This window comes from Hyla sarda, chromosome 4 (genome assembly GCF_029499605.1).
Source record: "Hyla sarda isolate aHylSar1 chromosome 4, aHylSar1.hap1, whole genome shotgun sequence".
In the NCBI taxonomy this organism is placed as follows: domain Eukaryota; kingdom Metazoa; phylum Chordata; class Amphibia; order Anura; family Hylidae; genus Hyla; species Hyla sarda.
Window position 1 is genome coordinate 279,543,317 of NC_079192.1, and position 26,727 is coordinate 279,570,043.

Sequence of the window (26,727 nt, forward strand, 5' to 3'; positions counted from 1 at the left end):
ATCAAACAGATCTTTAACACAGATGAATTTTATAGTGTGAAAGCAGCCTATCAAAGTTCAAGGATGGTAAGATGACAAAAAAAAAAAATATTTCCTACTGCTTGCTGTCATCACATCACACAGGTTTTATTTTTTTTATTTTTTAACAAAGTTGAAATTGTGTAGTACTAGTTTATTATTTATTTATTTATTTTGCTGTTTTAGGTTTTAGTCTGGAAAACAAATTTTGATGTATTTGGAAATAAAGAAATTAATAAAGTGCACCAGAAAAGGCTGGTTCCTGAAGCGCCACCTCACCTAAATGATATTTATCCCCGATCTGCTCACTTCCACAGAAGCAATGGACATTGCATTGAGGTAAAATTTGTTTAAGAACACCTGTCTCCCTGTCTCTACTCTTTCCCTATGGAAATAAAATATTGAACAGCTTATGTGCAAAATATGACTGTGTTCACCCTGGTGTCAGTACTTTCCTTTTTTTTAATTAACTGTAATGGCAATGACAGATTCCATTTACATATAATGGTCTTACCAGGTTTCCATTTATTTCTACAGGATAATGTAGTACAGCATTCTATACTATTGGGGTCATCAAAGAGCTATACATCTTTTGTATACAGTTATACATATTTCTTATTCTTTTATCTTGTTTACAAGTAAGTTACTTAGGATGCCCATACAAATAGCTTTTCGTTGCATGGTTTTCCATCATGCAGGTAGAGGTGACTGCAGTTTACAGTTCATGCCACACAGTTCTCAGCCATATAGACAAGAACACTGCCTGTTATGGCCGCCCTTACCACATGCTTCATTTTATAGAAAAAAAAGCAGTTTATTTTTAGATCACTTCTTTCATTTTTAACAAGGCCTCTGCAAAATGAAAGAAGCGATCTGATTGGTTGCTTTGGGCAACTGGGCAACTTTTCCTATACACAGGTTTTGATAAATCTCCCCCTATGTTATGTAATAAAAGTTCCAGTAATCTATGCTTAGAAGACAGGGATTAGGTCAATCACCATGTAAGACCGCCCACTGGACTCTTAAAGGGGTACTCCACCCCTAGGCATCTTATCCCCTATCCAAAGGATAGGGGATAAGTAGTCTGATCGCGAGGGTCACGCCGCTGGGGACCGCCGCAATATAGCATGCAGCACCCACCTGTATCTGCTTCGGGCAGCGCTGGAGGTTCTTGCTCCCGACCACGGGAACGGAAGAGCCTGACGTCACGACTGCGCCCCCGTGTGACATCACGCCCCGCCCCTCAATGCAAGTCTATGGGAGGGGGTGGAAGCAGATACAGGTGGGTGCTGCATTTTATATTGCGGGGGTCCCCAGCAATCAGACATCTTATCCTGGAACTTTTCCCCAAAACTATATATCAATCTACTCAGCTCATCCTACTCTGTAATCTCCTGCCTGCAAAATGGACAGCATTTCAATGTGACATGTTTGCCTTTATGCCGTTACCACAGCTACATACTAACCTTTCAGATTTAGTCTAGTTTCTGCATTGCTCAGGATTATTCAGATAGTGACATTACTAAGGATGCCATGTCTCTTCAGAAACCAGCTGCCTAGTTTATTTGAATAGCCCCTTGCTACAGATAAGGTACTATTACAGGCTTCACAACAGCATTGTCTCCATTTACAGAATACAAGCACTGCTGCTTCATTGCCCAATTCACTGTAAATAGGCTTTCAGGTAATTAGTAAATGTTAGAGAATTATTAAGAACATTATTTTTTCAGAAAATAACTGGTAGGATGTTGTCTTGTCTTGTTTTTGCTTTAATAAAATTGCTGGGGAAAAATAAATTTTTAATAGAATTGTGACACAAAAGGTCTAAGTTTTAAATATTATCAACTAAAGGAGGTATGCTCATGATCAAAACGTATTCCTTATTCACATTAGATCTCCCAATGATCCTGAGAACAGAGTGCAAATGTCCTCCAAATGAAGCATGCATCAGCAGTCATTGCCCCATTCATTCTATATGAGTTCTCTGAACATTACCAAGCACTGCACATAAATAGAGCTGCTGCTTCTTTCATTTGGAGGACATTTGTCTTTGGGATCAGTGGGGGTCTTTGTGTTCTCACCACCACTGATCCATTTATTATCCCTATTCTGCCGTTGGGGACAACTTTTGATCTTGACAATACCCCAAAGCATGCTCTGCTGTGGTCGATATAATATGCCAGTTGCATTGTATATAAAGAGCCAGCAGATGTCACTGTTCCTGTTCTGTAGAAATGTACATTTTTCATGTCTGATGAAAACATGTTATAAAATTGTGGTTAATGCACTCTTACCTGCTGTATAAACTATAGACAGACAGACCGACAGATAAATAGATCACTATGTAGCAATGGTAACATGTCTTCGAGTTCTGGGCTGCACATCCACTTCACTATTTTAAGGCAAATTCAGGAAAAGTTACAACAGTCATGAACCAATATATGTTAATGGGGGCTAATGCAGTCCCATGATCAATGAGGGACTTATTACCTTTACCTCTACAGAAGTGCAACCCAAGCAGGAAAACCTTCCATGACTTTAAAATTGTATGGTCTCCTTTGCTATTGAGGGCAGCATAGGAATAAAGGGAAGGACACCATTCATTAACTCAAGAGACATTGAGTATAGGTATATACCGTAAATAATGTTACATAATGTAATACAGTACTTTCCTGTTTCACAACAAGGTTTCCTTACTCTGCAGCCATGCACTGTAATTTTTGCTGGCAATTGTAAGTATGAATCTAATTCATGAGATGCATTGGATACCGCCTGCCTCCACCAGCTTTACAGAGTATAATCTCTCAATTGCAGGCATCCGGTGGCAGGAGGGAGGTGTAACCAATGCATCTCATGACTACATCAGACTCCTACTCACGATCACCAGCACAGAGTACAGTACAGCAATGCAGAATAATAAAACCTTGTTTTATCCTAGGAAAGCCTGACATCAGTATATGTTTACATATGTTTATTCATTTTCTTTACTCGTCTTATTGAACAACAATTAACAAGGATATACAAATGAAATGCAGTATACAATGCTGGCAGGTGGAGGACTCTTGTTGACTACAGTGTCGGCCCTTAGTAGAAAGTATGTATTCAATCAATACAGCCAATAAAGGGTAACATAAACCTCTACAAACAACAACAACCACATGTAGAATAAAAAAGGGAGTATAGGTTTCTTACCTAATGACTAAACTTAGTCATTAAGAATAAAGGGAATGAGATGGCCCCCATTTATCCAACGGAAATTGTCTGAATCCTTTTATAAGGGAGTACCTGTAAAAGAGCATTTTGAAGGCTAAGGAACCTATTGGCAGTGTAGCAAGTACAAGAAGCATGACACTATACCCCCCCCCCCCCCCCCCCCAAGCTTTAATTTAGCCGAACATTTCCTTTGTTTAAAGAGAAGGAGGGAGATTTATCAAAACCTGTCCAGATGAAAAGTTGCTTCAGATCTTTCTTTTTTTAAAGGCCTCTGAAAAATGAGAAGCAATCTGGGCTACGGGCAACTCTTTTTCTCTGAACAGGTTTTGATAAATCTCCCCTCAAGGTGTTCATAATTGACAGTGGTATTAAACAAACTTTTTCCATTCCGATAAAGTGGAAACTGTAGGGTCCATCCACTTCAAGGCAATGGCTTTGCGCTGCTCTGCATCGAAAAGGCCCAACAGACGGCTCTTGAGTTCCGGTAGTACCAGGCATCCCACAAGAGAGGTGTGAGATAACATTAGTGAGACATATATCGTTGAATGAGCTTGTTATCAGTAGCTGGTGACACATACAGGTTAGAGGAGAGTGCCTCATTCCAATCCTTGTCCACCAAATTATGTCCCTCCATATAGCTTTCACTGGGACAAGGTCCCTTTTCATCTTGGCCCCTAAAAAGTGCAAAGGCATTTGCCAAAACGCCAGCGTACGGGTGGTGTTGCTCCAGTGCCTGTGGTAATGGTTTTTCCCTATATGCTGTATATTGATTATTGTTTATGATTATTTATGATTCTGTTTAACTTTGCTATTATCTATATTAAGTACGGCATTGATCATGTATATAAAAAATTTGGTATTTTTATGGCAGCTGAGCAACACCCTGTATATCTTGTATATCTCCCCCTCCCCTGAAGCTCGTTCTCCTGCCACAGTCCAGTAGCCAGCGCCATTTTGAGACCCTGAGTGTGCAAAAGTTTTTAGCTTTTCAGTAGTGGCTGCTTGTCTACGGATCGGACTCATAAGTGGGTCCAGTGGATCTCAACCTGGTTCAGATCTGTTGGGTAACTAAAGAGGTCCAGGATTAGGTCAACATACTCATGGATTCAGAGAGGAGGTAATTCAGCATGCGTCTGCTCAGCTCAGCAGTCAGAACACTCCCCACACTCAGCATCTTTAGAACTATTGCTGTGTCCTCCAATCATGCAGCACATACAAGATCTACTAAAGGCCCTTAGGATAGCTACATGGTAAATGAGTATTTGTAGGAATATTAGGGACAGTGATCAGCTGACAAATGATAAACCACCTGTTTGTCGGCCAATCCCATTTTTTGACTGCACATCAACCAATTGGGGGGGTGCGGCTGCATGATAGACTGAACCTTGTGTCCCCATCGGCCCATGTAAAGTGGCTTTTACTGTCTCATGCGAGGTTGTAGAGCTGCCTTTAGTTTTCCCACTATAGGTCATTGCTGATGCCTAGAATTTGAGAAGTTCAGGAAAAGAATATTCTATTAATGTGCCTAATGTGTGTCTTGGTGCATGAAGTAATGAGTCTGAGTACCTGTTAAATGTTTCTAAATCCCTTGCTTATACAGTGGAACTACAACACATTGTCTATCCATCCACGATATATATTATATTATTCTGAATATTTTCAGCTAAATGTATTATCAGTAATCTTACAGGTTTTTAATAATTTTTAGTCATACTCATATACAGACTGATTTATTCATGGGCTTTGTTATAGAATCTTTGTATTTCCTTAAAGGGGTACTCCTGTGGAAAACATTTTTTAAATCAACTGGTACCAAAAAGTTTAACAGATTGCTCTCTTAATTGCTCTCTGTTGACCTCTGCTGTCCATTTTAGGAACTGTTCAGAGCAGGAGAAAATCCCCATAGCAAACATATGCTGCTCTGGACAGTTCCTAAAATAGACAGCAGAGATCAGCAGAGAGCACTGTGGTCATGACAGAAGAGAAATCCAAAAAGAAAAGCACTTCCTCTGTAGTATACAGCCCCTAAAAAGCACTGAAATGATTAAGATTTTTTAATAGAAGTAATTTACAAATCTGTTTAACTTTCTAAAAAAAATTCCACAGGAGTACCCCTTTAATAATACTGAAATCCTGTCTTTGGAGTGTTTGATGTGATGCTCCTATTGACTACAGCTTCAAGTACCTGTTTCATTGTCATTGTAAGACATGGCCTTTTCTCTTCTATTCTGCAGATAAATCCCATGTTTGAAGTGGCAGATACACAAGCCTTCAATCCTCCCATCTTGGATGTTAGAAACATTGCTTCCGATGAACAGGTAGTAATATGAATAATAAAAAACTGAGATCTATAAGCTATTTTGTAGTCATAACAAAATATTATAGTAAAATAGCAGATGCATAGTTCATATGGATTATTCAGACTGATTTGAAAGGGGAATCCGGTCTGAGATGACCTAATATGTCATAGAATTATGGTTTCTCTTCACTGCACATTTGCAGCGTTTGCTTTACTTGCCCTCTTCAGCTTCACCCATTTCTATGGAGCAAACTGAAATGAGCAAAGTATAGCAATCAAAACTTTTATGAATGGAGTCATAGTGCACATTAATAACCACCACTCCATTTAACAGCCTCATAACTGCAACTGTGCAGGGAAATGGGGGGCCTGGGAAGCCCATTTTAGTGGTTGATGGGGCCTCCATGATCAGACTTACAACGCATTCAGAAAGTTTTCAGACACTTTCACTTTTTCACATTTTGTTATGTTGCAGCTTTGAAATAAAATTAAAAAAAAAAATAATAATGATTTATACTCCATCATACTGCACTCAATACCTCATAATGGCAAAGTGTAAACAGAATGTTAAAAATCATTGCTAATTTATTCAAAAGGAAAAATGTTAAATATTTAATTGACATAAGTATATAGACCCTTTACTCAGTATTAAGTTAGAGTACCTGTCATGATCTTGTTAAATTTTATAATCCTCCCAGTTCACTACCCCCATCATAATAAACCAGCCCCTGCCTTTATTTTTATTATTTTTTAGTTTTCTACCTTGATATTGCTCTGTATTTTCTGCTCAGTCTCAGTCAGATTCACAGACTGGGAAGGGGTGTTCCCCTTCAGGCTGTGACATCATCTGAAGCTATACAGGGGAGAACGTGCTCCCTCACTCTGCCACACAGCCCAGCCCGTAGCTGTTCAGTGTGAGATGAGCTATGATTGGCTTAGGCTGCACACACACTCCTCAGCACTCCAGACTGCATCTCTTGATTTTGGACTTCTGCCAGGCCAGCAGTAGTCCAAAGTCTATGCAAGAGATGTGGAAATGTGCTGTGGACAAGTAGGGAGACACCTATTGGCAGCTTTTTCAAACACAAATAAAACATAGAAAACTTCATTTTTTTATGCAAAGTACAGTTTAAAGATTTTTTATTAACCATAAGGAGTGCAATAGAAAAATTAGTTTTAATGACAGTGCCCATTTAAAGCATTTTTGGAAGTGATTACCCCCTCCAGTCTTCTTGGTTATCATACCACAAGTTTTACACACTGAGATTTGGGAATTTTCTGCCATATTTCTCTGTAGATTCTCTCAAGCTGTCAGGTTGGATGGGGACCGTCAGTGGACAGTCATTGTCAAGTTTCTCCAGAGATGAAGGCCTGGGTTCAAATCATGCTTTGGCTGGGCCACTCAAGGATATTCACACAGTTGTCCCTAAGTCACTCTTGTGTTGTTTTGGCTTTTTGCTTAGGGTAATTTTCTTGTTGGAAAATAAAACTTTGACCCAGGGGTGTCAATAATTTTTATTCAGTTCTGGTCAGCAACAGTCAGGCAAAAGGTACCAAGTCAGCAGACAAAGGTTTAACCCCTTAAGGACCAGGCCAATTTTATTTTTGCATTTTCGTTTTTTCCTCCTCGCCTTCTAAAAAATCATAACTTTTTTATGTTTTCATCCACAGACCCATATGAGGGCTTGTTTTTTGCATGACCAATTTTCCTTTGTGATGACATCACTCATTTTACCATAAAATGTACAGCGCAGCCCAAAAAATATTATTCATGTGGGGAAATTGAAAAGAAACCCGCAATTTAGCAAATTTTGGAAGGTTTTGTTTTCACGCTGTACACTTTACGGTAAAAATGTACATGTTTTCTTTATTCTGTGGGTCAATACGGTTAAAATGATACCCATCTTATATGTTTTTTTTTTTTTTTTTTTTTATAACCGCTATACAGATATACAGATAGGTCCACAATATATAGTACAAATGCAAGTGCAGGGAAAATTCACCTAACAAGGGCAGGAACTTAGAGACCATGAGGATTTTAAACAGTCTGCCTCTGGGAGGCGTAGCCACCGACACCGCAGCTGATTGGCCTGGCTCCTGCACCTCCTCATTGGCCTGGCCTAATGGGAGGCAAAGCCGGTGCTAGAATGGGAACAGATACATATGTATCACCCAGCAACTGAAAAACACCCCCACAACATTATGCAGCCACCATCATGCTTCACTGTAGAGATGGTATTGGGAAGGTCATGAGCAGTGCCTGGTTTCTTCCAGACAAGACACTTAGAATTGAAGCCATAAAGTTCAATTTTGCTTTTATCGGACCAGAGAATCTTGTTTCTCACAGTCTAAGGAATTTTAAGGTGCTTTTCTGCAAACTCCAGGCAGACTTTTTGGCCACTCTGCCATAAAGCTCATATTGGTGAAGTGCTGCAGTGATTGTTGATCACCTTGAAGTTTCTCCCATCTGCTTACAGGATCTCTGGAGTGATCACTGGATTTTGGGTCACCTCTTTGATCAAGGCCCTACTTCCCCAGTTATTTAGTTTGGTGGGGTGACCAGCTCGAGGAAGAGTTTTGGTTGTTCTAAACTTCTTCCAATTTCGAATTATCGAGTCCACTGTACTCTTGGGAACTTTCAGTGCACAGAACTTTTTTTTTTTTTTTTTTTTTTTTGTACCTGTCACCAAGTCGTTGTCTCTACATGATCTTGTGTCCGTTCTTTCCTTCCTCATGGCTTGGTTTTAGCTCTAATATGCATTTATCTGCGATACCTTATATAGACATTGATGGTGAGATTTATCAAAAACTGTATAGAGGAAGAGTGATGCAGTTGTCTATAGCAGATTAGTTCTTTCATTTTGGTCCTGGCAATCTTCTTATAGCCTAGGCTATCTTTTATGAAGAGCAACAATTTTTATTTTTTAGATTCGAAGTTTTTATGTTATGTTACTTCCACTGACCTGTACTAGAGAGTGTGAGAGCCAAAACACCAATTTTAAAAGACCTGAGACCTTGTAACGCTAACAAGTCACATGACAAGAGGGAAGGAAAATGGCTAATTGTGCCCAATGTGGACATTTTCACTTAGGGGTGTAGTCACTTGTGTTACCAAGCTTTAGAAATTGGTGACTGTGTGTTTGGTTAATTTGAGGGTATACAGATTAAAGGGGTATTCCAGGAAAAAACTTTTTTTTATTTTTATTTTTTTTATCAACTGGCTCCAGAAAGTTTTTTTCCTGGATAACCCCTTTAAACACTGTTATAAAGGCTGTGTTCTCTTTACATTGTAGCAGAGTTTAATTTCTTCAGTGTTGTCACATGAAGAGATATAAAAGAAATATTTACAAAAATTTAAGTGGTGGACCCACTTTTGGGAGAGTAGTTGGGATGTCTTTTTTTCCAAGAAGAGGGAGCGGGAATATGTGTGAAAGCTTGCTGTTTGAGCAACTTATAAATATCGGACAGTGACAAATGTTGATTTTAAAGGGGTATTCCAGGAAAAAACTTTTTTTTTGTTTTTTACATAAACTGGCTCCAGAAAGTTAAACAGATTTGTAAATTACTTCTATTAAAAAATCTTAATCCTTTCATTAATTATCAGCTGCTGAAGTTGAGTTGTTGTTTTCTGTCTGGCAACAGTGCTCTCTGCTGACATCTCTGCTTGTCTCGGGAACTGCACAGAGTAGAAGAGGTTTGCTATGGGGATTTTCTTCTAAACTGGGCGGTTCCCGAGACACTTGTCATCAGAGAGCACTTAGACAGAAAAGAACAACTCAACTTCATCAGCTCATAAGTACTGAAAGGATTAAGATTTTTTAATAGAAGTAATTTACAAATCTGTTTAACTTTCTGGAGCCAGTTGATATATAAAAAAAAGTTTTTTCCTGGATAATCCCTTTAACTCCAGGCTGCCCTTCCTGTGTTTGGGCTTCGGTCCAAAGTCTGTGTATGAGATGGAGGAAAATGTGCTCTTGAGCTTTTTAAAGCACAAATAAAACAAAACTTTTTTTTTTTTTTACCATAAGTAGTGCAATAGCAAAAATTAGTTTTAATAAGAGTGCCCATTTAAACTTAATCAGACAGGTATGCATAAATCAAAAGCTGGCCCTGATATGTCAGAGAGAAGTGCCACATGGTATCACCCCCTGACTGACTATGAAATGACCAGGTGGAGAATCCATTTGTTACATATATAACTATACATATCAAATTATTATGTCACTAGTGTTCTCATATGATGCACAACCTAGATATATATCAAAATCCTATGCATCCAACATATTTCTTCATAACGCAAATATTATGGTTGCTCCGGGATTAACATTGTATGTGACTAAGAAATAACAGTCCCATAGTAAAATGTTGGTCCAACAGTGACTTTTGATAAATAACCACTTAAAAAATATCCTGAATAATGATAGATAAGTAAGGTGACTGATACTGTCAAGACTCAGACTGATGGATAAGATCCGTATGGGGAGAGGATAACAGACGCTGCCAGACACCATTAGCAGCATGCAGGGATGCTGAACAGTACCCCGGGAAAATTGTTGTTGATTCTAAGCAATAGATTAAGGCAGACCCACCAAGCTTCTCATATAAGCCATTTTCTAGATCCTCTTTCTAAGGACTAAGTTGTACTTAGCAACACTTTGTAGTTAAGACTATAGTTGAGCTCATCCAAAACATGCTCAACCTGGCCTCCAGGTCAGTTATCTGTCCAGAATAGAGGGAGACCCTTTTTTGATGTCTGGCATTATGTGTTTGGCCTTTTCTATGACCAGAGTCTTGCCTGAAGTATTCAGTCCAGGCTCCAGGAAATCCTCATAAGAAAACTTGCTACCCGCAGAGTCAGATTGAGAGAGAGAAGGAGACCCACGTTCTGTGACTGGGATGTATTTTCAGCACCCTCTTAGCCTTGCAGTTATCCAGTTGGGAGTTAGGTAAGGGAGTAAATTTTGATACTTGTCCATGGCCCAGAAGGTAAAGGGGAACAAAAGAGAGCTGGTAGACACTGAAGAACTGATGGAGATAGTAGGAAGCAGTGATTACAGGCAGGGCTGTGGAGTCGGTAGATAAATGTTCCAACTCCGCAGACTTTTGTACTTCCGACTCCTCTGTATTAATATGTGAATGTATTTATAAACACTTACAGTTGAATCCAAGAAGCTGTTCCACCAAGTTCTTCTAAGCTCTTCTAGCAGAGAGAGATACTTGGGCAGAAGCTGCTGCCTTCTCCTTTTTGTGTGCTGATCTGCTGCTGAAGTTAGGGCAATGGGAGGATCCTGGAAGGTGCATTTATTATAAAACATGATTCCCTAGTAGAATCCCATAGTCATGTTTAAAGTTTAAGCTAACAATCAGAGTTTACAAGTTTTTGTAGCCTTAGCTGAATTGCAGCAGTTTTTCCAATGGTTTACAGCTTTAGTCTTGAACTATTGACCCTCCATTCCCTTCACTTATATATAAGTGTCTCTAGTCCTGCAAAAAACATATTTACTTAATTCCTTATCAGTGAGAGGCTAGGTTACCCATGGGTTCCCTGTAACAGCAGAACGCAACACTATGGAAAGTATAAGTATTGCCGCTCCTAATTGTGCGTTGTGTGCCATATAGTGAAGCACATGAAAAGCTTCTTCACGGTCACTTAACGTGTTCGTTTTGCGGTTACGTAAGGCACTGCATGCATTGGTCTTTATTCTTACAGTAGGGAAGTCATTAATTATAACTTTTTGGGAATTGGGACATTTAAACTTGCTTTTTTTTTTTATTCCAATCTAAATTTAGTCGGAGTCGGTGCATTGTTTGCCGACTCCAGGTACCCAAAATTTCGTCCGACTCCGACTCCACAGCACTGGTTACAGGAAAGACAGTTTTGGAGCTCTCTGCTGCCTTCGTACATAAGCACACCAGAAATTCCACCATGTTGCTTGTAATAAAAATATAAGCTGTAGGGGGGCGTGGCCTGGCTGCCGAACTGAATGGCCGCAGTGTAGTGGAGCTCTTCTAATTTCAGCCCTGTTTAGCAACCCCACAGCATTATCCAGGGACAGCCTGACACCCACAAGCAATGGGATACACTGCCCATCATGCCGGCGTGCAAAAAGAAAGCCAGCAAGCATAAATCGCTGGCGAAATTTCACTTTTCACAGCGGCGGCCCTCTGCGCAAGATGGCACCAACAGAACACAGGACCTGAGCAGCATTCACCACAGCCGTTGCAACCTCTCCTGCCACTCATAGGAGATCCATGTCGGAACCCGAACTGCGCGGTCCTCATCTCCAGTACACCTCTGAGTTACCGACATCTGCATAGTCTTCTCCCAGCATCTCTCAGCGCTGCAGCCCGCAGGTTCCTGTCGGCTTTCCCCTCATCCAGGCCTCCTTCTCTCTCTGAACAGGGGGCGACTCCTCCACCCAGCCCCGTATCGCAGCAGCAGCTGCACGGCTCCCCACTGCCCAGACACCAACCTCCAGCTGACTGGAGATCTGCTGCTGCCTTTCCCTCTGCAGAGGAAGATGAGCTGCAACTGTTTTCTGTCACTAATACAGCTGTGACAGACACCCAAATGAAGTATATGCTACTTAAAAAATCCTTTAAAAAGGACATTCTAGCTATGATTAACCCATTATATACTTCTGTGGAGGACCTGGGGGCCAGGGTTGATCACATTGAGGCAAAATTTGGAGAGTTTGCTGCCTCTCATAATGAAGTTATTGACTCTCACAATGCAGCGGAAGATGACATTGCCGCGATTAAAGCAAAAGTTGCCGACTTAGAAGACCGCAGCAGACGCAATAACATCAAACTGCGTGAAATTCTGGAATCTGTGGTGCCTGCAGATATACCTACCTATGTCCGCTCTCTTATAAAAGCTGCACTGCCCTCATGCACACCTCAAGAGCTTGAAATTGACCAGGCACATCTGGTGCCCCGACCTAAGCATCTTGATGAATCCGTCCCCAGGGACGTCCTGGCAAGGGTACATTTCTTTACTGTTAAAGAGAAACTGATTAACTTTGCTTGCACTAATGGCGGGCTACAGCCCCCTACCATCATGTGGCTATCTACACTGACCCCTCAGCGGCCACTCTACAGCTTTGCTGAGCTTTACAACCTGTTACCTCCACGCTATGGTCAGCAAATATTCAATACCGCTGGGGTTTTCCGGTACGTCTCCTAATCCACCACGAAGACACGATCCATGTGATCTTTTGTCCTTGGAGCATTGTCCGCTCAATTATGGCCCGAGCTCGCTGGCTGGGAGGCATTTGTGGACCACTCCTTATATATTACTGCCAACTATTATCATGCTTTTTTTTGTTAAATTATAGTAATCAAATTAGTCATTTTTAATGTAAACCGTCTCAATAGCCGTTATAAATGTGCTTATTTGTGGAGGGAGGCTACATCATAGGGAGCTGATGTAATAAGCGCTCAGGAGACGCACCATTTAGATAAGGATGCTTTTAGATTGAAACACCCATCCTTTCCGCATATCTTGCATTCACATCATAAAACACAGTAGCCTTTATTATGACTGATCTAGTTAGCGATCCTCGGGGGCGATATATTATTCTTTCCTGCACTATAAATAACATGCCATACACTCTAGTACCATTGTGTGCGCCCAATCTGGGCCAGCACCGCTTCCTTCGCAGCACTTTAAAACTCATCCACAGCATAAAGAAGGGCCCGCTGGTTATATGTGGGGACTTTCATTTGGTTGCAGACCCGTCTGTACACTTCACTTCCACTGCACGCATATCATCTCCCTCTTTAGCTCACTTACTCAGGTCTGAAGAATTATATGACATATGGCGCATACAGCATCCAAATGAAAAAGATTTCACACACCATTCTCTGACTCACAACACATATTCTCGCTTGGACATGTTCTTGGTGGAACGATCCCTGCTTTCTAATTTTGTGGCATCTACCATTAAAGTTATATCTTGTCAGATCATGCGGCCATATCTATGTCATTGCAGGAAAGCTCTAAAACCTCTCCTACATATCTCTGGAGAGCGAGCCCTTTCTTATTGTCCTGCTTGGACCATGTCCAGCGACTGCAGAAAGACCTCACTGACTTTATCTCCGCTAATGCAACTCCAGGGGTGGACGCTTTCACCTTGTGGACCTGTCACAAAGCCTACATTAGAGATTTTTTTAAATTAAATATCGATCTATTAGTAAAAAAGAGAGACGCCCAACTAGCCGAAGTTTTAAACAAGATGCGAGCTCTAGAGGCGCAAAATAAATCTTTCCCATCAACTGAATTGGCCGCACAGCTGTCCTCTCTCCGCCAAAACCTTAGGGGTCTTCATCTATTTCACTAAGAGAAAAACCTTAAGAGAACAAAAGCAAATTATTATTCGCAAAATAAATACAGCAGGAAAATCCCATTTTTAAAGGCAAGGCATGACCGCTCCCGCATTGCCCACTTAGTACAAGGTATAGCTGACTGTTTCCAAGCTTTTTACTGTTCCCTATATAATTTAAGGAAAATCTACAAGCATTGATAGTGACACTTCCCAAACCTGGCTTGAGTATTTGCTAATGGGGCACTGTCTGCTGAACATTACCAATGGCACAAGGCAGGGGTGTCCCCTTTCCCCCCTCGTCTTCATTTTATGCTTGGAGCCCCTTGCACAAGCTATTCGCGCCCATGCAGAGATGTCAGGGGTCTTTATTGGAAATAGGCAACATCTAATCTCCCTATATGCAGATGATATTATCCTCACCCAGCCTACACTCTCTGCCTCTGTTGCCCTAGATGTTATCCACAAATTCGGTGCCCTATCATACTACCACCTTAACGCCTCAAAAACGCAAGCCCTTCCTCTCTCCATGGATGGACAGATGATACAACTACTCAAACATACATATTCTTTTAACAGGCTTACTTCTGACGTAACTTACTTAGGCATAAAACTAGCTTCTCCCCACAAACTCTTATATCAGATTAATTATGAACCTTTCTTGAAAACCATGTAAGAAGAAACCAGCAGACGAGCTTGATATGATATTTCTTGGGTAGGCCGGGTAGCTACATTTAAAATGTTTTTACTACCAAAGTTTCTGTATCTTTACAGGACCTTACCCATTGCTGTCCCTAATTCCTTTTTCTCTGCAGCTCAGGCGCTCTTGACCAAATTTGTATGGGCGGGCAAGAAGCCTAGATTGGCATCTTCTATTTTAACTAAAGCAAAAGAAGCGGGCGGTCTGGGTCTGCCGAACCTTCATGGTTATTACATAGCCACCTTGGTCAGCTCTTTGCGTGGCTGGTGGAAGGGGTGCTTGGACAAACTTTGGGTGCATATAGAACACACCTATACATTCCCTTACCATATCTCAGACGTGCTGTGGCATCCTCTTTGGGACGCCATCTCCCAATTACCGTTACACAACCCTATCATTAAAACATTGTACAATGCTTGGTTAAAATAGTTGACCTTGGCCAAAATAGTTGACTGCTGATGGTATTGCCTCAGTAAATTCTCTCCCTCTCGCTTTCATCCAGGCCTCTATCCCTCAGCTAGATATACAAAGGTGGACCATCCACGGCATCACTCATGTCAGACACTAACATGATGCGGGATGATTACTGACATTCCAATAGCTACAGTCTAAATATTACATGCACAAGAGAGACTTCTACATGTATCTACAGACATTTCCTTAACACCTTGACCCCTTTGAGTATCCGTCCTCACACAGCGATACTGGCTTTTTTGAATAGTAATTTAAAAGGGCTGAGCATGATATAACACATTCTGCCAGGTTTCGCAAATCCCACCCTTTCCGTACCTGGGAAATGACACTAGGTACCACTATAGAAGAACAGGACTGGAAGAGGGTATTTCAAACGGCACATAGAGCCTTTCAGTGCGTCTCTCATGTGGAATCCTTGACCAAAACTACACTACAATGGTATTATACACCTGAAAAGCTAGCACTTATTTACCCTGACTACTCCCCCCTGTGTTGGCGGTACAGTGGAAATAAGGGCAACCTTATACATATTCTGTGGGCATGTCTGGTTTTCTTATGAAACTGAAAAAAAAACTTCAATCATAATTATTGAAACAGAAATATAGGCGTTAATGTACAGCACACTTTATTTTTTAAGCATCCTGTTCAATTACAGCAGAGTAAGTGACAATGTCACCTTATTCTAGGCCTATTCCTTAAAGTAGTGTTATGACCAGAATGAAAAAAATACAACACTTTGTGCACATCCCCATAAATCTACGATAATATGCAGCGATATGTGCTCGAAAGGAAAAGCTTATCATATGCATCATATTTTTGTTAATAAAAAAATAATAGAACAACAAGTAATGTCTGCTAGGCAATGCACATTTTGACTCCCTTAGGATTACAGCTATGGAAAGAGAGGCAATGAAAAGCTAGACTTCCGCAGGGCTGATATTAATAGCAACATCACTAGTATTGGTTTTCTTACAGTTATTCCCCACTAGTCCTCTGAACACTGCAGCTGAAAATAGTTCTGCTCAAAGTGACATCTCTACTGTCATCAGAGGCATGATCCCTCTCTCATGGGAAGCTGTCATGGTTAAAGCTTGTCTTTTGGAGAATAATTTAGAGAGTTTATTTGTGCAGTAGTGTACGGCTGGCACAGTTCAAATCCCCAATGCATTCTGACAACCTGCTGGGGCAATGTAATAATCCTTGTCTATAGACCTTTTACAAATGAAATGTTACATAATAATAGGCTGCCCTGATGTATTGCTTTATAGAATATAGAAAATATAGAAAATGAATATCATTGTGCATAATTGTTTAGTGAACCTAAAGGATTTTTTATTTGTTTATAGAAGACTTGAAAGTCCTGCAATATTTAAAGTTTAGAATATTTCATTATGATATGGCAGCATATATACAAACGTGGATAAAATTGTTAGTACCCTTCCGTTAATGACAGAAAAAGCCACAATGCTCCCTGAAATAACTTGTAATTGACAAAAGTAAAAAGGAATAACATTTACAAAAAATTAAGTGATGAAAATCAGACATTGCTTTTGAATTGTGGTTCAACAAAATAATAAAACTGTCCTGGACAAAAATGATGGTCCCTTAACTTAATATTTAGTTGAGTCTGTCACTGCAATTAAGCAATTTATTGGGTGTTTTATGTCATTATTTTGTTTGAGTACCCATGACCTGCGACAAGCTTTGTGACACTGGGCAGCGCATTTCGCTTCAGGATGCCTTGATAGTCTTGAGATTTCATTGTACAAGACACCCTGTGCCAGATGCTACAAAGCAGCCCCAAAACATAACTGAGCCTCCTACATGCTTCACAGTAGAGGACTGCAATGGGATTGGGATCCAATATAAAACGTGCGGGAGTGGGCGATTTTTAGGCTTGAGCGGGTAGTCAAAGAACATACAGCGGGTCCCGTAAAATCCTGCACAATCCTGCAAACCTATGAAATGTCAGAGGAGGTGACCAAATGGGTAATGAAATGGCACAAGGGGCTCTCTTTAAAGGCTATAACAAAATGTTTTTGGCAGCTGGCAGAATTGGACACACGTTGCAGGAGTGGACAGTAATGGTCAGAAATCCATCAGGAGTGGGAAACGGTCCCATACAGGGTTCTACTTCACAGTAGGTACATTGGGGGACATATATCATTATTTGTGTATGGTAGAAGCGGTTTACCCCTTTTGACGAATTCTAAATTATGCGCAGATGCGCTAAATTTATCAATCAAGTGCAATGAGTTTCATAAATTGCGGGCAAATATAGTAATCTCCTCTTACCTCCACTCTTTAAAAAATGAAATCGATGATTTAGAGTATCTTGCTACGTGCAGTCCAAGATGGCTCATAAATATGGTCATTGTGCAAGATTTCTGCGGGTAAATGAAATGTACGCGGTTAATAAATTTGAGTGCACTAAATATGTCCCTCCAAGGTACACTGAAACATACACTTCTGGAGGAAATGCTCCACCAGAATGTACGCAAAAAAGATGCAAAAAAACTGCTTGCGCAAAATTGGAGAATCAAAATAATCTTTGATACATGTCCCCCATTGTTCTTTTTCTTTGTATGCTTCAGTTATGCATCTGCAAACATAGAGCTGATGTGACTTGCCAAAAAACTCCAGTCTTGTCTCATCTGCCCAAAGGACAAGCTACAAATATTCTGTCAGAATGTCCTTTGAACAGAGGAGACAAAAATATAGATTTTTGGCAAGTCACATCAGCTTTTTGCACAAGCAAAAATGAAGAGGATGAAGAAAAGAGTAGCTATTGCGAAGCATGGAGAAGGCGTGGTATATTTCGGGGGCTGCTTTGCTTTATCTGGCATACGATGTATTAAATCTGTACAGCATGCAATGAAATCTCATGGATATGAAGTAAGAGATGTATGAATATGAAGGCATTCTGGAGCAAAATGTGCTGCCCAATGTCAGGAAGCTTGGTCTCAGTTGCAGGCCATGGATCCTCAAACAGGATAATTATCCAAAACACAGTTAAAACACAAGAATGGATAAGAGCAAAACATAGGACTATTGTGAAGTGGCTTTCGAGCAGACCAGAGCAGAAGATAGCCGATAATACTGATCAGTGCTATGCCCTATGCATAGCAATGAACAGTATTAGCAATCAAGTGATGGCTATAAATAGTCCCCCATGTAAAACAAAAGTAAATTTTTTTTAAAATAAAGTTAAAAAAAATTGAAAAATCCCCTCCCCCCAATAAAAATGGAAATTGTCCCTTTTTCACATTTTACCCCCAAAAAGCATCTAAAAAATGTTTTAATAAACATGTTTGGTATCGCCACGTGCATAAATGTCTGATCTATCAAAAAAAAAATGTTAATGATCCCATACGGTGTCCGCCATTGACCTATCAGATCATGGCATCTGCGGGACTGCGGTCAGAAATATGGATGATCGGATTGCCCGCAGTGCTACCGCGGTTATCGAATCATCCAGTACGGCGCACGGAGGTCCCCTCACCTGCCTGTGTCACCTTCCACGGGTCTTCTGCTCTGGTCTGAGATCGAGCAGACCAGAGCAGAAGATCACCGATAACACTGACCAGTGCTATGCCCTATGCATAGCACTGCACAGTATTAGCAATCGAAGGATCGAAAGTGTAAAAAAAAAAAAAAAGTAAAAGAAAATAGAAAAAATCCCCTCCCCCAATAAAAATGTTAAATGTCCTTTTTTTTCCCATTTTACCCCCATAGTGTAAAAAAATATATATATATAATAATAATGCACATATTTGGTATCGCTGCGTGGGTAAATGTCCGAACTACTAAAATATTATGTTATTGATCCCGCACGGTGAACGTAAAAAAAAAAAGTGCTAAGTTGCTGTTTTTTGTCACATTTTATAAAAAAAAAAATTTATAAAAAGATTAATAAAAGTTCTATATACACAAATGTTGAATCAATAAAAAGTACAGGTCATGGCGCAAACAAATGAGCCCTCATACCGCCGCTTATATGGAAAAATGAAAAAGTTATAGGTCGTCAAAATAGGAGGATTTTAAACATACTAATTTGGTTAAAAAGTTTACAATTTTTTTTTAAGCGCAACAATAATAGAAAAGTATATAATCATGGATATCATTGTAATCGTTTTGGCCCACAATATAGAGTACACATGTCATTTTTATCATAAATTGTACGGCATGAAAACAAAACCTTCCACAATTTGCAAAATTGCCGTTTTCTTTTTACTTTCCCCACACAAATAGTATTTTTTTTTTGGTTGTGCCATACATTTTATGGTAAAATGAGTGCTGTCATTATGCAGGACAACTGTTCGCGCAAAAAACAAGCCCTCATACTAGTCTGTGGATGAAAATATAAAAGAGTTAGGATTTTTAGAAGAAAAAACGAAAATGCTAAAATAAAATTGGCCTTGTCCTGAAGGTCAAAATGAGTCCTTAAAGGGGTACTCCGGTGGAAAACAAATTTTTTCAAATCAACTGGTGTCAGAAAGTTAAATAGATTTGTAAACTACTTCTATAAAAAAAATCTTAATCCTTCCAGAACCTATTAGCTGCTGTATACTACAGAGGAAGTTGCATTTCTTTCTGGAGTTCTTTTCTGTCTGACCACAGCGCTCTCTGCTAACTGGAGTACAAGTAAATTCCAATAACAAACCTCTCCTGCTCTAGACAGTTCCTGATAAGGACACAGATGTCAGCAGAGAGCACTGTGGTCAGTCTAAATAGAACTCCAGAAAGAAATACAACTTCCCCTATACTATACAGCAGCTGATAAGTACTGGAAGGATTAAGATTTTTTTTTAATAGAAGTAATTTACAAATCTGTTTAACTTTCTAGCTCCAGTTGTTTAAAAAAAAAATGTTTTCCACTGGAGTACCCCTTTAAGGGTTAAACATAATGATTTTGTACAAAAAGTTAGATTTTTTTTAAGGAGTACAATAATAGAAAAGTTTGTATGGATGAGTATCATTTTAATCATTTTGACCCACTGAATAAAGAAAACATAAAATTGGCCTGGTCCTTAAAGGGGTACTCCACTGGAAAACATTTTCTTTTAAATCAACTGGTGCCAGAAAGTTATTAAACAGATTTGTAAATTACTTCTATTAAAAAACCTTAATCATTCCAGTACTTATCAGCTGCTTTTTTGATCCACAGGAAGTTCTTATCTTTTTGAATTTCTTTTTTGTCTCGTCGACAGTGCTCTCTGCTGACACCTGATGCCCCTATCAGGAACTGTCCAGAGCAGGAGAAAATCCTCATAGCAAACCTATGCTACTCTGGACAGTTCCTGACACGGACAGAGGTGTCGGAGAGCACTGTGGACAAGACAAAAAAGAAATTCTGTAGCATACAGCTGCTGATAAGTAATGGAAGGTTAAAGATTTTTTTAATAGAAGTAATTTACAAATCTGTTTACCTTTCTGGCACCTGTTCATTTAAAAAAAAAAAAAAAAAACGTTTTCCACCGGAGTACCCCTTTAAGGTCCGGTCCAATTTTTATTTTTGCATTTTTGTTTTTTCATCCTCTCCATTTTATTTTTTCACCTACAGACCCATATGAGGGCTTGTTTTTTGCACGAACAATTGTACTTTGTAATTACATCTTTCTTTTAACCATAAAATGTATGGTGCAACCAAAAAAATATTATTTACAGGTGGAAACTTATCAGAAAACTGCAATTTTGCAACTTTTGGGTGGTTTGGTTTTCACGCAGTGCATTTTATGGTAAAAATTATACATTATCCTCATGCTTATTATTGCGATTAAAATTATACCATATTTATATAGTTTTTCTGTTATTGTACTATTTAAAAAAAATGCTAACTTTTTTTAATCAAAATTGGTATGCATAAAATTGTCATTTTCTGACCCCTATAACTTTTTATTTTTCTGTTTACAGGGATGTGTGAGGGCTCTTTTTTTGCGCCATGATCTGTAGCTTTTATCGGTACTATTTTTGTTTTGATGGGACTTTTTGATCGCTTTTTATAAATTTTTTCCAATATATTTGTGATTACCGTTTACCGAGCAGTATCATAAAAATTATATTTTAAAGGGGTACTCCTGTGGAAAACTTTTTTTTTTTAAATAAACTGGTGCCAGAAAGTTAAATAGATTTGAAAATCACTTGTACCCCTTTAATAGCTTGGACATTTACGCATGCGGCGATACCAAATATGTTATTTTTGGAAAATAAGGGGGATTTGATTTTTTTTTATCGGCGATCTACTCATATAGCCTGATTAAGCAATCATTTAATTGGCGATCGGGCATCAGAAGGCAGGTAAGGGGATCCTCCTCCACTATTTTGGCTCACGGAACCCCACGATCAGGTCACGGAGGGTCCGTGAGCTCCACTGAGCTACCAGAATCTTTCACTTTAGACGCCGTGATCGGCATTGATCACATTGTCTAAAGGGTTAAATGCCAGGCAGAGGTGATCCCGCCGCTGCCTGGCTTTTAACCCTTTAGACACTGTGATCAATGCCGATCACGTCGTCTAAAGTGAAAGATTCCTGCAGCTCAGTGGAGCTCACGGACCCTCCGTGACGTGATCGTGGGGTTCCGTGAGCCAAAATAGCGGAGGAGGCATAAGCAGTGAGTGTGAGGCTACTGATAGTAGCCGACACTCACTGTTCTGAAACGAGCACAGCTACTGCACTCGCTTCAAAGCCGCTTAAGTACCAGGATGCAAGGGCCTGTACGTCCTTCCTCCTTAACCCCTTCCCGCAAATGGATGTATATTTACGTCCACCTGTGGGCTCCCGCTGTATGACTCGCGCTCAGCAGGTGAGCGCGCATCATACTCGGTGGGTCCCGGTTAACAATCAGGACCCGCGGCTAATACCAGACATCGTCTATTGGGCTGATGTCCAGTATTAACTTTGATTGCGGCGTCTAAAACGGGAGATTTCTGTTGTTGGTTAGCTCAGCGGGCTGTTCAGGACCGCCGGGGTGAAATTGCGGCATCCTAAACAGCTGAGAGGACAGTGGGAGGCGCCCTACCTTGCTCCTCGCTGTACCATTGGTGTTTGATTGCTCCAAGTCTGAGATCCAGGCTGGAGCAATCAAGCCAGATTACACTGATGAATGCTATGCTATGGCATAGCATTGTTCAGTATATGCAATCAAAATAATTTTATGTAATAGTCCTCTATGGGGGCTAAAGAAAAGTGTAAAAAAGTGAATAAATATTATTTAACCCCTTCCTGAATAAAAGTTTAAAGGGGTATTCCAGGCAAAAACTTTTTTTTATATTTCAACTGGCTCCGGAAAGTTAAACAGATTTGTAAATTACTTCTATTAAAAAATCTTACTCCTTCCAATAGTTATTAGCTTCTGAAGTTGAGTTGTTGTTTTCTGTCTAACTGCTCAATGATGACTCACGTCCCGGGAGCTGTGCAGTTCCTATGGGGACATTTTCCCATCATGCACAGCTCCCGGGACGTGACATCATCATAGAGCAGTTAGACAGAAAATTTCAGAAGCTAATAACTATTGGAAGGATTAAGATATTTTAATAGAAGTAATTTACAAATCTGTTTAACTTTCTGGAGCCAGTTGATATATATAAAAAAGTTTTTGCCTGGATAACCCCTTTAACCCCTTAAGGACGCAGGACGTAAATGTACGTCCTGGTGAGGTGGTACTTAACGCACCAGGACGTACATTTACGTCCTAAGCATAACCGCGGGCATCGGAGCGATGCCCGTGTCATGCGCGGCTGATCCCGGCTGCTGATCGCAGCCAGGGACCCGCCGGCAATGGCCGACGCCCGCTATCTCGCGGGCGTCCGCCATTAACCCCTCAGGTGCCGGGATCAATACAGATCCCGGCATCTGCGGGAGTTCGCGATTTAAATGAACGATCGGATCGCCCGCAGTGCTGCTGCGGGGATCCGATCATTCATAACGCCGCACGGAGGTCCCCTCTCCTTCCTCCGTGCGGCTCCCGGCGTCTCCTGCTCTGGTCTGTGATCGAGCAGACCAGAGCAGGAGATGACCGATAATACTGATCTGTTCTATGTCCTATACATAGAACAGATCAGTATTAGCAATCATGGTATTGCTATGAATAGTCCCCTATGGGGACTATTCAAGTGTAAAAAAAAATGTAAAAAAATGTAAAAGTTAAAGTTAAAAAAAAGTGAAAAATCCCCTCCCCCAATAAAAAAGTAAAACGTCCGTTTTTTCCTATTTTACCCCCAAAAAGCGTAAAAAACATTTTTTATAGACATATTTGGTATCGCCGCGTGCGTAAATGTCCGAACTATTAAAATAAAATGTTAATGATCCCGTACGGTGAACGGCGTGAACGAAAAAAAAAAAAAAAAGTCAAAAATTCCTACTTTTTTAATACATTTTATTTAAAAAAAAATTATAAAAAGTGTATTAAAAGTTTTTTATATGCAAATGTGGTATCAAAAAAAAGTACAGATCATGGCGCAAAAAATGAGCCCCCATACCGCCACTTATACGGAAAAATTAAAAAGTTAGAGGTCATCAAAATAAAGGGATTATAAACATACTAATTTGGTTAAAAAGTTTGTGATTTTTTTTAAGCGCAACAATAATATAAAAGTATATAATAATGGGTATCATTTTAATCGTATTGACCCTCAGAATAAAGAACACATGTCATTTTTACCATAAATTGTACGGCGTGAAAACAAAACCTTCCAAAATTAGCAAAATTGCGTTTTTCGTTTTAATTTCCCCACAAAAATAGTGTTTTTTGGTTGCGCCATACATTTTATGATATAATGAGTTATGTCATTACAAAGGACAACTGGTCGCGCAAAAAACAAGCCCTCATACTAGTCTGTGGATGAAAATATAAAAGAGTTATGATTTTTAGAAGGCGAGGAGGAAAAAATGAAAACGTAAAAATTAAATTGTCTGAGTCCTTAAGGCCAAAATGGGCTGAGTCCTTAAGGGGTTAAATCGCCCCCCTATTCCCATTTAAAAAAAAATATATGAAAATAAAGATATGTGGTATCGCCGCCTGCATAATGTCCGAACTATAAAAATATGTTAATTAAACCACACGGTCAATAGCGTACACGTGAAAAAATAAAAAAATTGCTTATTTATGGTCACTTTGTATACCCTAAAAAAAAATTTAAAAAGCAATCAAAAAGTCTCATCAAAACAAAAATGGTACCGATAAAAAGATGACGGCACAAAAAAGTTAGCCCTCATTCCGCCCCGTATACGGAAAAATAAAAAAGTTATAGGGGTCAGAAGATGACCATTTTAAACATACAAATTTTGGTACATGTAGTTATAATTTTTTTTTAAGTTTTTTAAAATTTTATGAAACCTACAGAATAATGGACCTACAGAATAAAGATATGGTGTAATTTGCACTGAAAAGTGCACTGCATAGAATCGGAAGCCCCCAAATTTACAAAATTGCATGTTTTTCCAATTTGCCCCACAAATATTTTTTTTCTGGTTTCGCCATAGATTTTGTGGTGAAATGATTAATATATTAATATTACAAAGTAAAATTGGTGGCGCAAAAAACAAGCACTCATATGGGTCTGTAAGTGGAAAATTGAAAGTGTTATCATTTTTTTGAAGGTGAGGAGGAAAAAACAAAAGTGTACAAAAAGTGAAAAAAAGTTTCAATAGAAGGGTACCAGCCATTTGCATATATGTAATGCTAGCACTACTTGTAAAAGTGGATTACCTATCCAGATCTGCACAACAGCATGAAGACATAGTTACGGTATGTAAAAGCAGGCTTGGTATTGCAGTGGGTTTAAAAGGGAACCTGTCACATTCAAAATGCAGTTCAATGTGCATGCATCATGTTTTAATGCAGGAAATGCTGAGCACGTTGATATATATTTTGTAGGAAAACTTCCAGAATAACCCATGATTTATTCATGTTAAAGGGGTTGTCCAGGAATAGGAAAACAGAGCTTATTTCTTTCAAAAACTGCTCCAGGCTGGGTGTGGTCCTGCAGCTCAGTTCCATTAAAGTGAATCGAGCCAAGTTGTAATACCACATTCAACTTGAAGACAGACAGGGAGCGTTTAAAAAAAAAAAGAAATTAGCTCTCTATTCCTGGATAACCCCTTTAATATCTGCACATTCTGAACTTAGTTTGTCAAATCGGCTCAGTTTATAAATGAACAGCCACACAGATAATGCAGCGACCCTTCATACAATCCCTTTACAGTGGTCCCTTAAAGGGGTACTCCGCTCCCCATCGTCCGGAGTACCACTTTTAAGGATAACTCCGGGATGTACAACTTCTCCCCTATTCTAAGGATAGAGGATGTGTTATATCGCGGGGGTCCGACTGCTGGGGCCCCCCGCGATCTTTCGAACAATGCCCCGTTCTCAGCATGAATAGGGCGTGTCGACCACCGCACGAAACGGCGGCGACACACCCCCTTCATGGAGCTTTAGGGGAGAGCCGCAGCACTGCTTTCGGCAATCTCCGGCTCTGCCATAGAACTGCATTGAGGGGAGGGTGTCGGCCGCAGCTTCGTGATGTGGTCGAAAACGCAAGTTTCATGCAGGGAGCCGGGGCTCCATGCGGGAGATCGCAGGGAGCCCCAGCAGTCGGACTCCCCGAGATCTAACACATAAGCATAGGGGATAAGTTGTACATCCCGGAGTCATCTTTTAACTTACAATGGCCTAAGGTTACAATATTTTCAGCATACAATGATCTTTTCTGGGCCATTGTAACTTTAAACCAGAATCAACATACAATGCTACAGACAGTTCAGATCTGTGAAACGTGCAAATGGCTGGAAGAACTGACCAATTAGAAAAGGCATTTCACTGGTAAAACGCCTGTATTACTGAAGTGCATGCACTGACTGGTAGCGCCCCCCTACAGTACAGGGAGGTACTGCATGTTTTGTACTACTTTTTACGTGTGCCAAGGTTAGCTGCTCCTTTGGACACCAGGTGAAGAAGCCCCTGTCCTCCAAAAAGAAAGTGAATTACACTTTTCAACAGCTCTTACTAACTTATATATGTAAGGACTTGCTTTATCTGTATTAGTTTACTACTTATTTGTCCTAAATCCTAACTTTTTCCTATTTGTGGATGACATTTTGGGGGCTTCAGAACCAATTACCAGGTGCCCATAGAGTTATGGTCTCAACATACAATGGTTTCAGCCTAAAATGATCGTCCGGAAACCAATTAATATTCCTACTTGAGGGGCCACTGTACTGTGAATTTTGAGCCCTGTAAAGGCTCCTTTTATTAAATTCTGATCAACTCTACCTCTGTTCTAATCAATTTGTTTATGTAAAAGGAGCCACAGTTTAAAGTAGAAGAAACCATCCAAACTTATATCCAAGTATGAAAGCAGGAACCTTGACAACCCAAACAAGAACAAATCACCTTCCACCACCACCTTCCACTTCCCCTGAGAGGATTTCTAACACTATGAGCTAATGAAAAGAGAGATTTTTATAATACATATAGGTGTTAGAGGCACAAAAATTAGTTTACATGGATTAGGTACTAAGTAACATATTTATTTTATTTATACACTTTAAGTCTGTAGCTTTTTCACAAAAGAACGGACAGTCCCCTTTAACCTTTTGGCTTTCAATATAGTTATACCTGATCATTTCACATATCGATATATTATTCATGATATGTAATACTGATAAGAAACAACTAAAGATTGTTCATACTTTTGAATGT

At 39.8% G+C, this 26,727-nt stretch overlaps 1 protein-coding gene across 6 annotated transcripts in view; it reads left to right on the forward strand.

Annotated features, from left to right (window-relative positions):
- Nucleotides 1-26,727, forward strand: part of LOC130369290 (POC1 centriolar protein homolog B-like) — a 133,511-nt gene that overhangs the window by 53,155 nt on the left and 53,629 nt on the right. For all 6 annotated transcript variants that reach the window (XR_008892714.1, XM_056574368.1, XM_056574367.1 and 3 more), the window contains exons 9-10: nt 205-357; nt 5,466-5,549. Coding sequence is in view for 5 of the 6 variants with exons in the window: in XM_056574368.1 (XP_056430343.1) it covers nt 205-357; nt 5,466-5,549 (237 nt within the window). In the remaining variant the exon portion in view is untranslated. The remainder of the gene's footprint in view (nt 1-204; nt 358-5,465; nt 5,550-26,727) is intronic.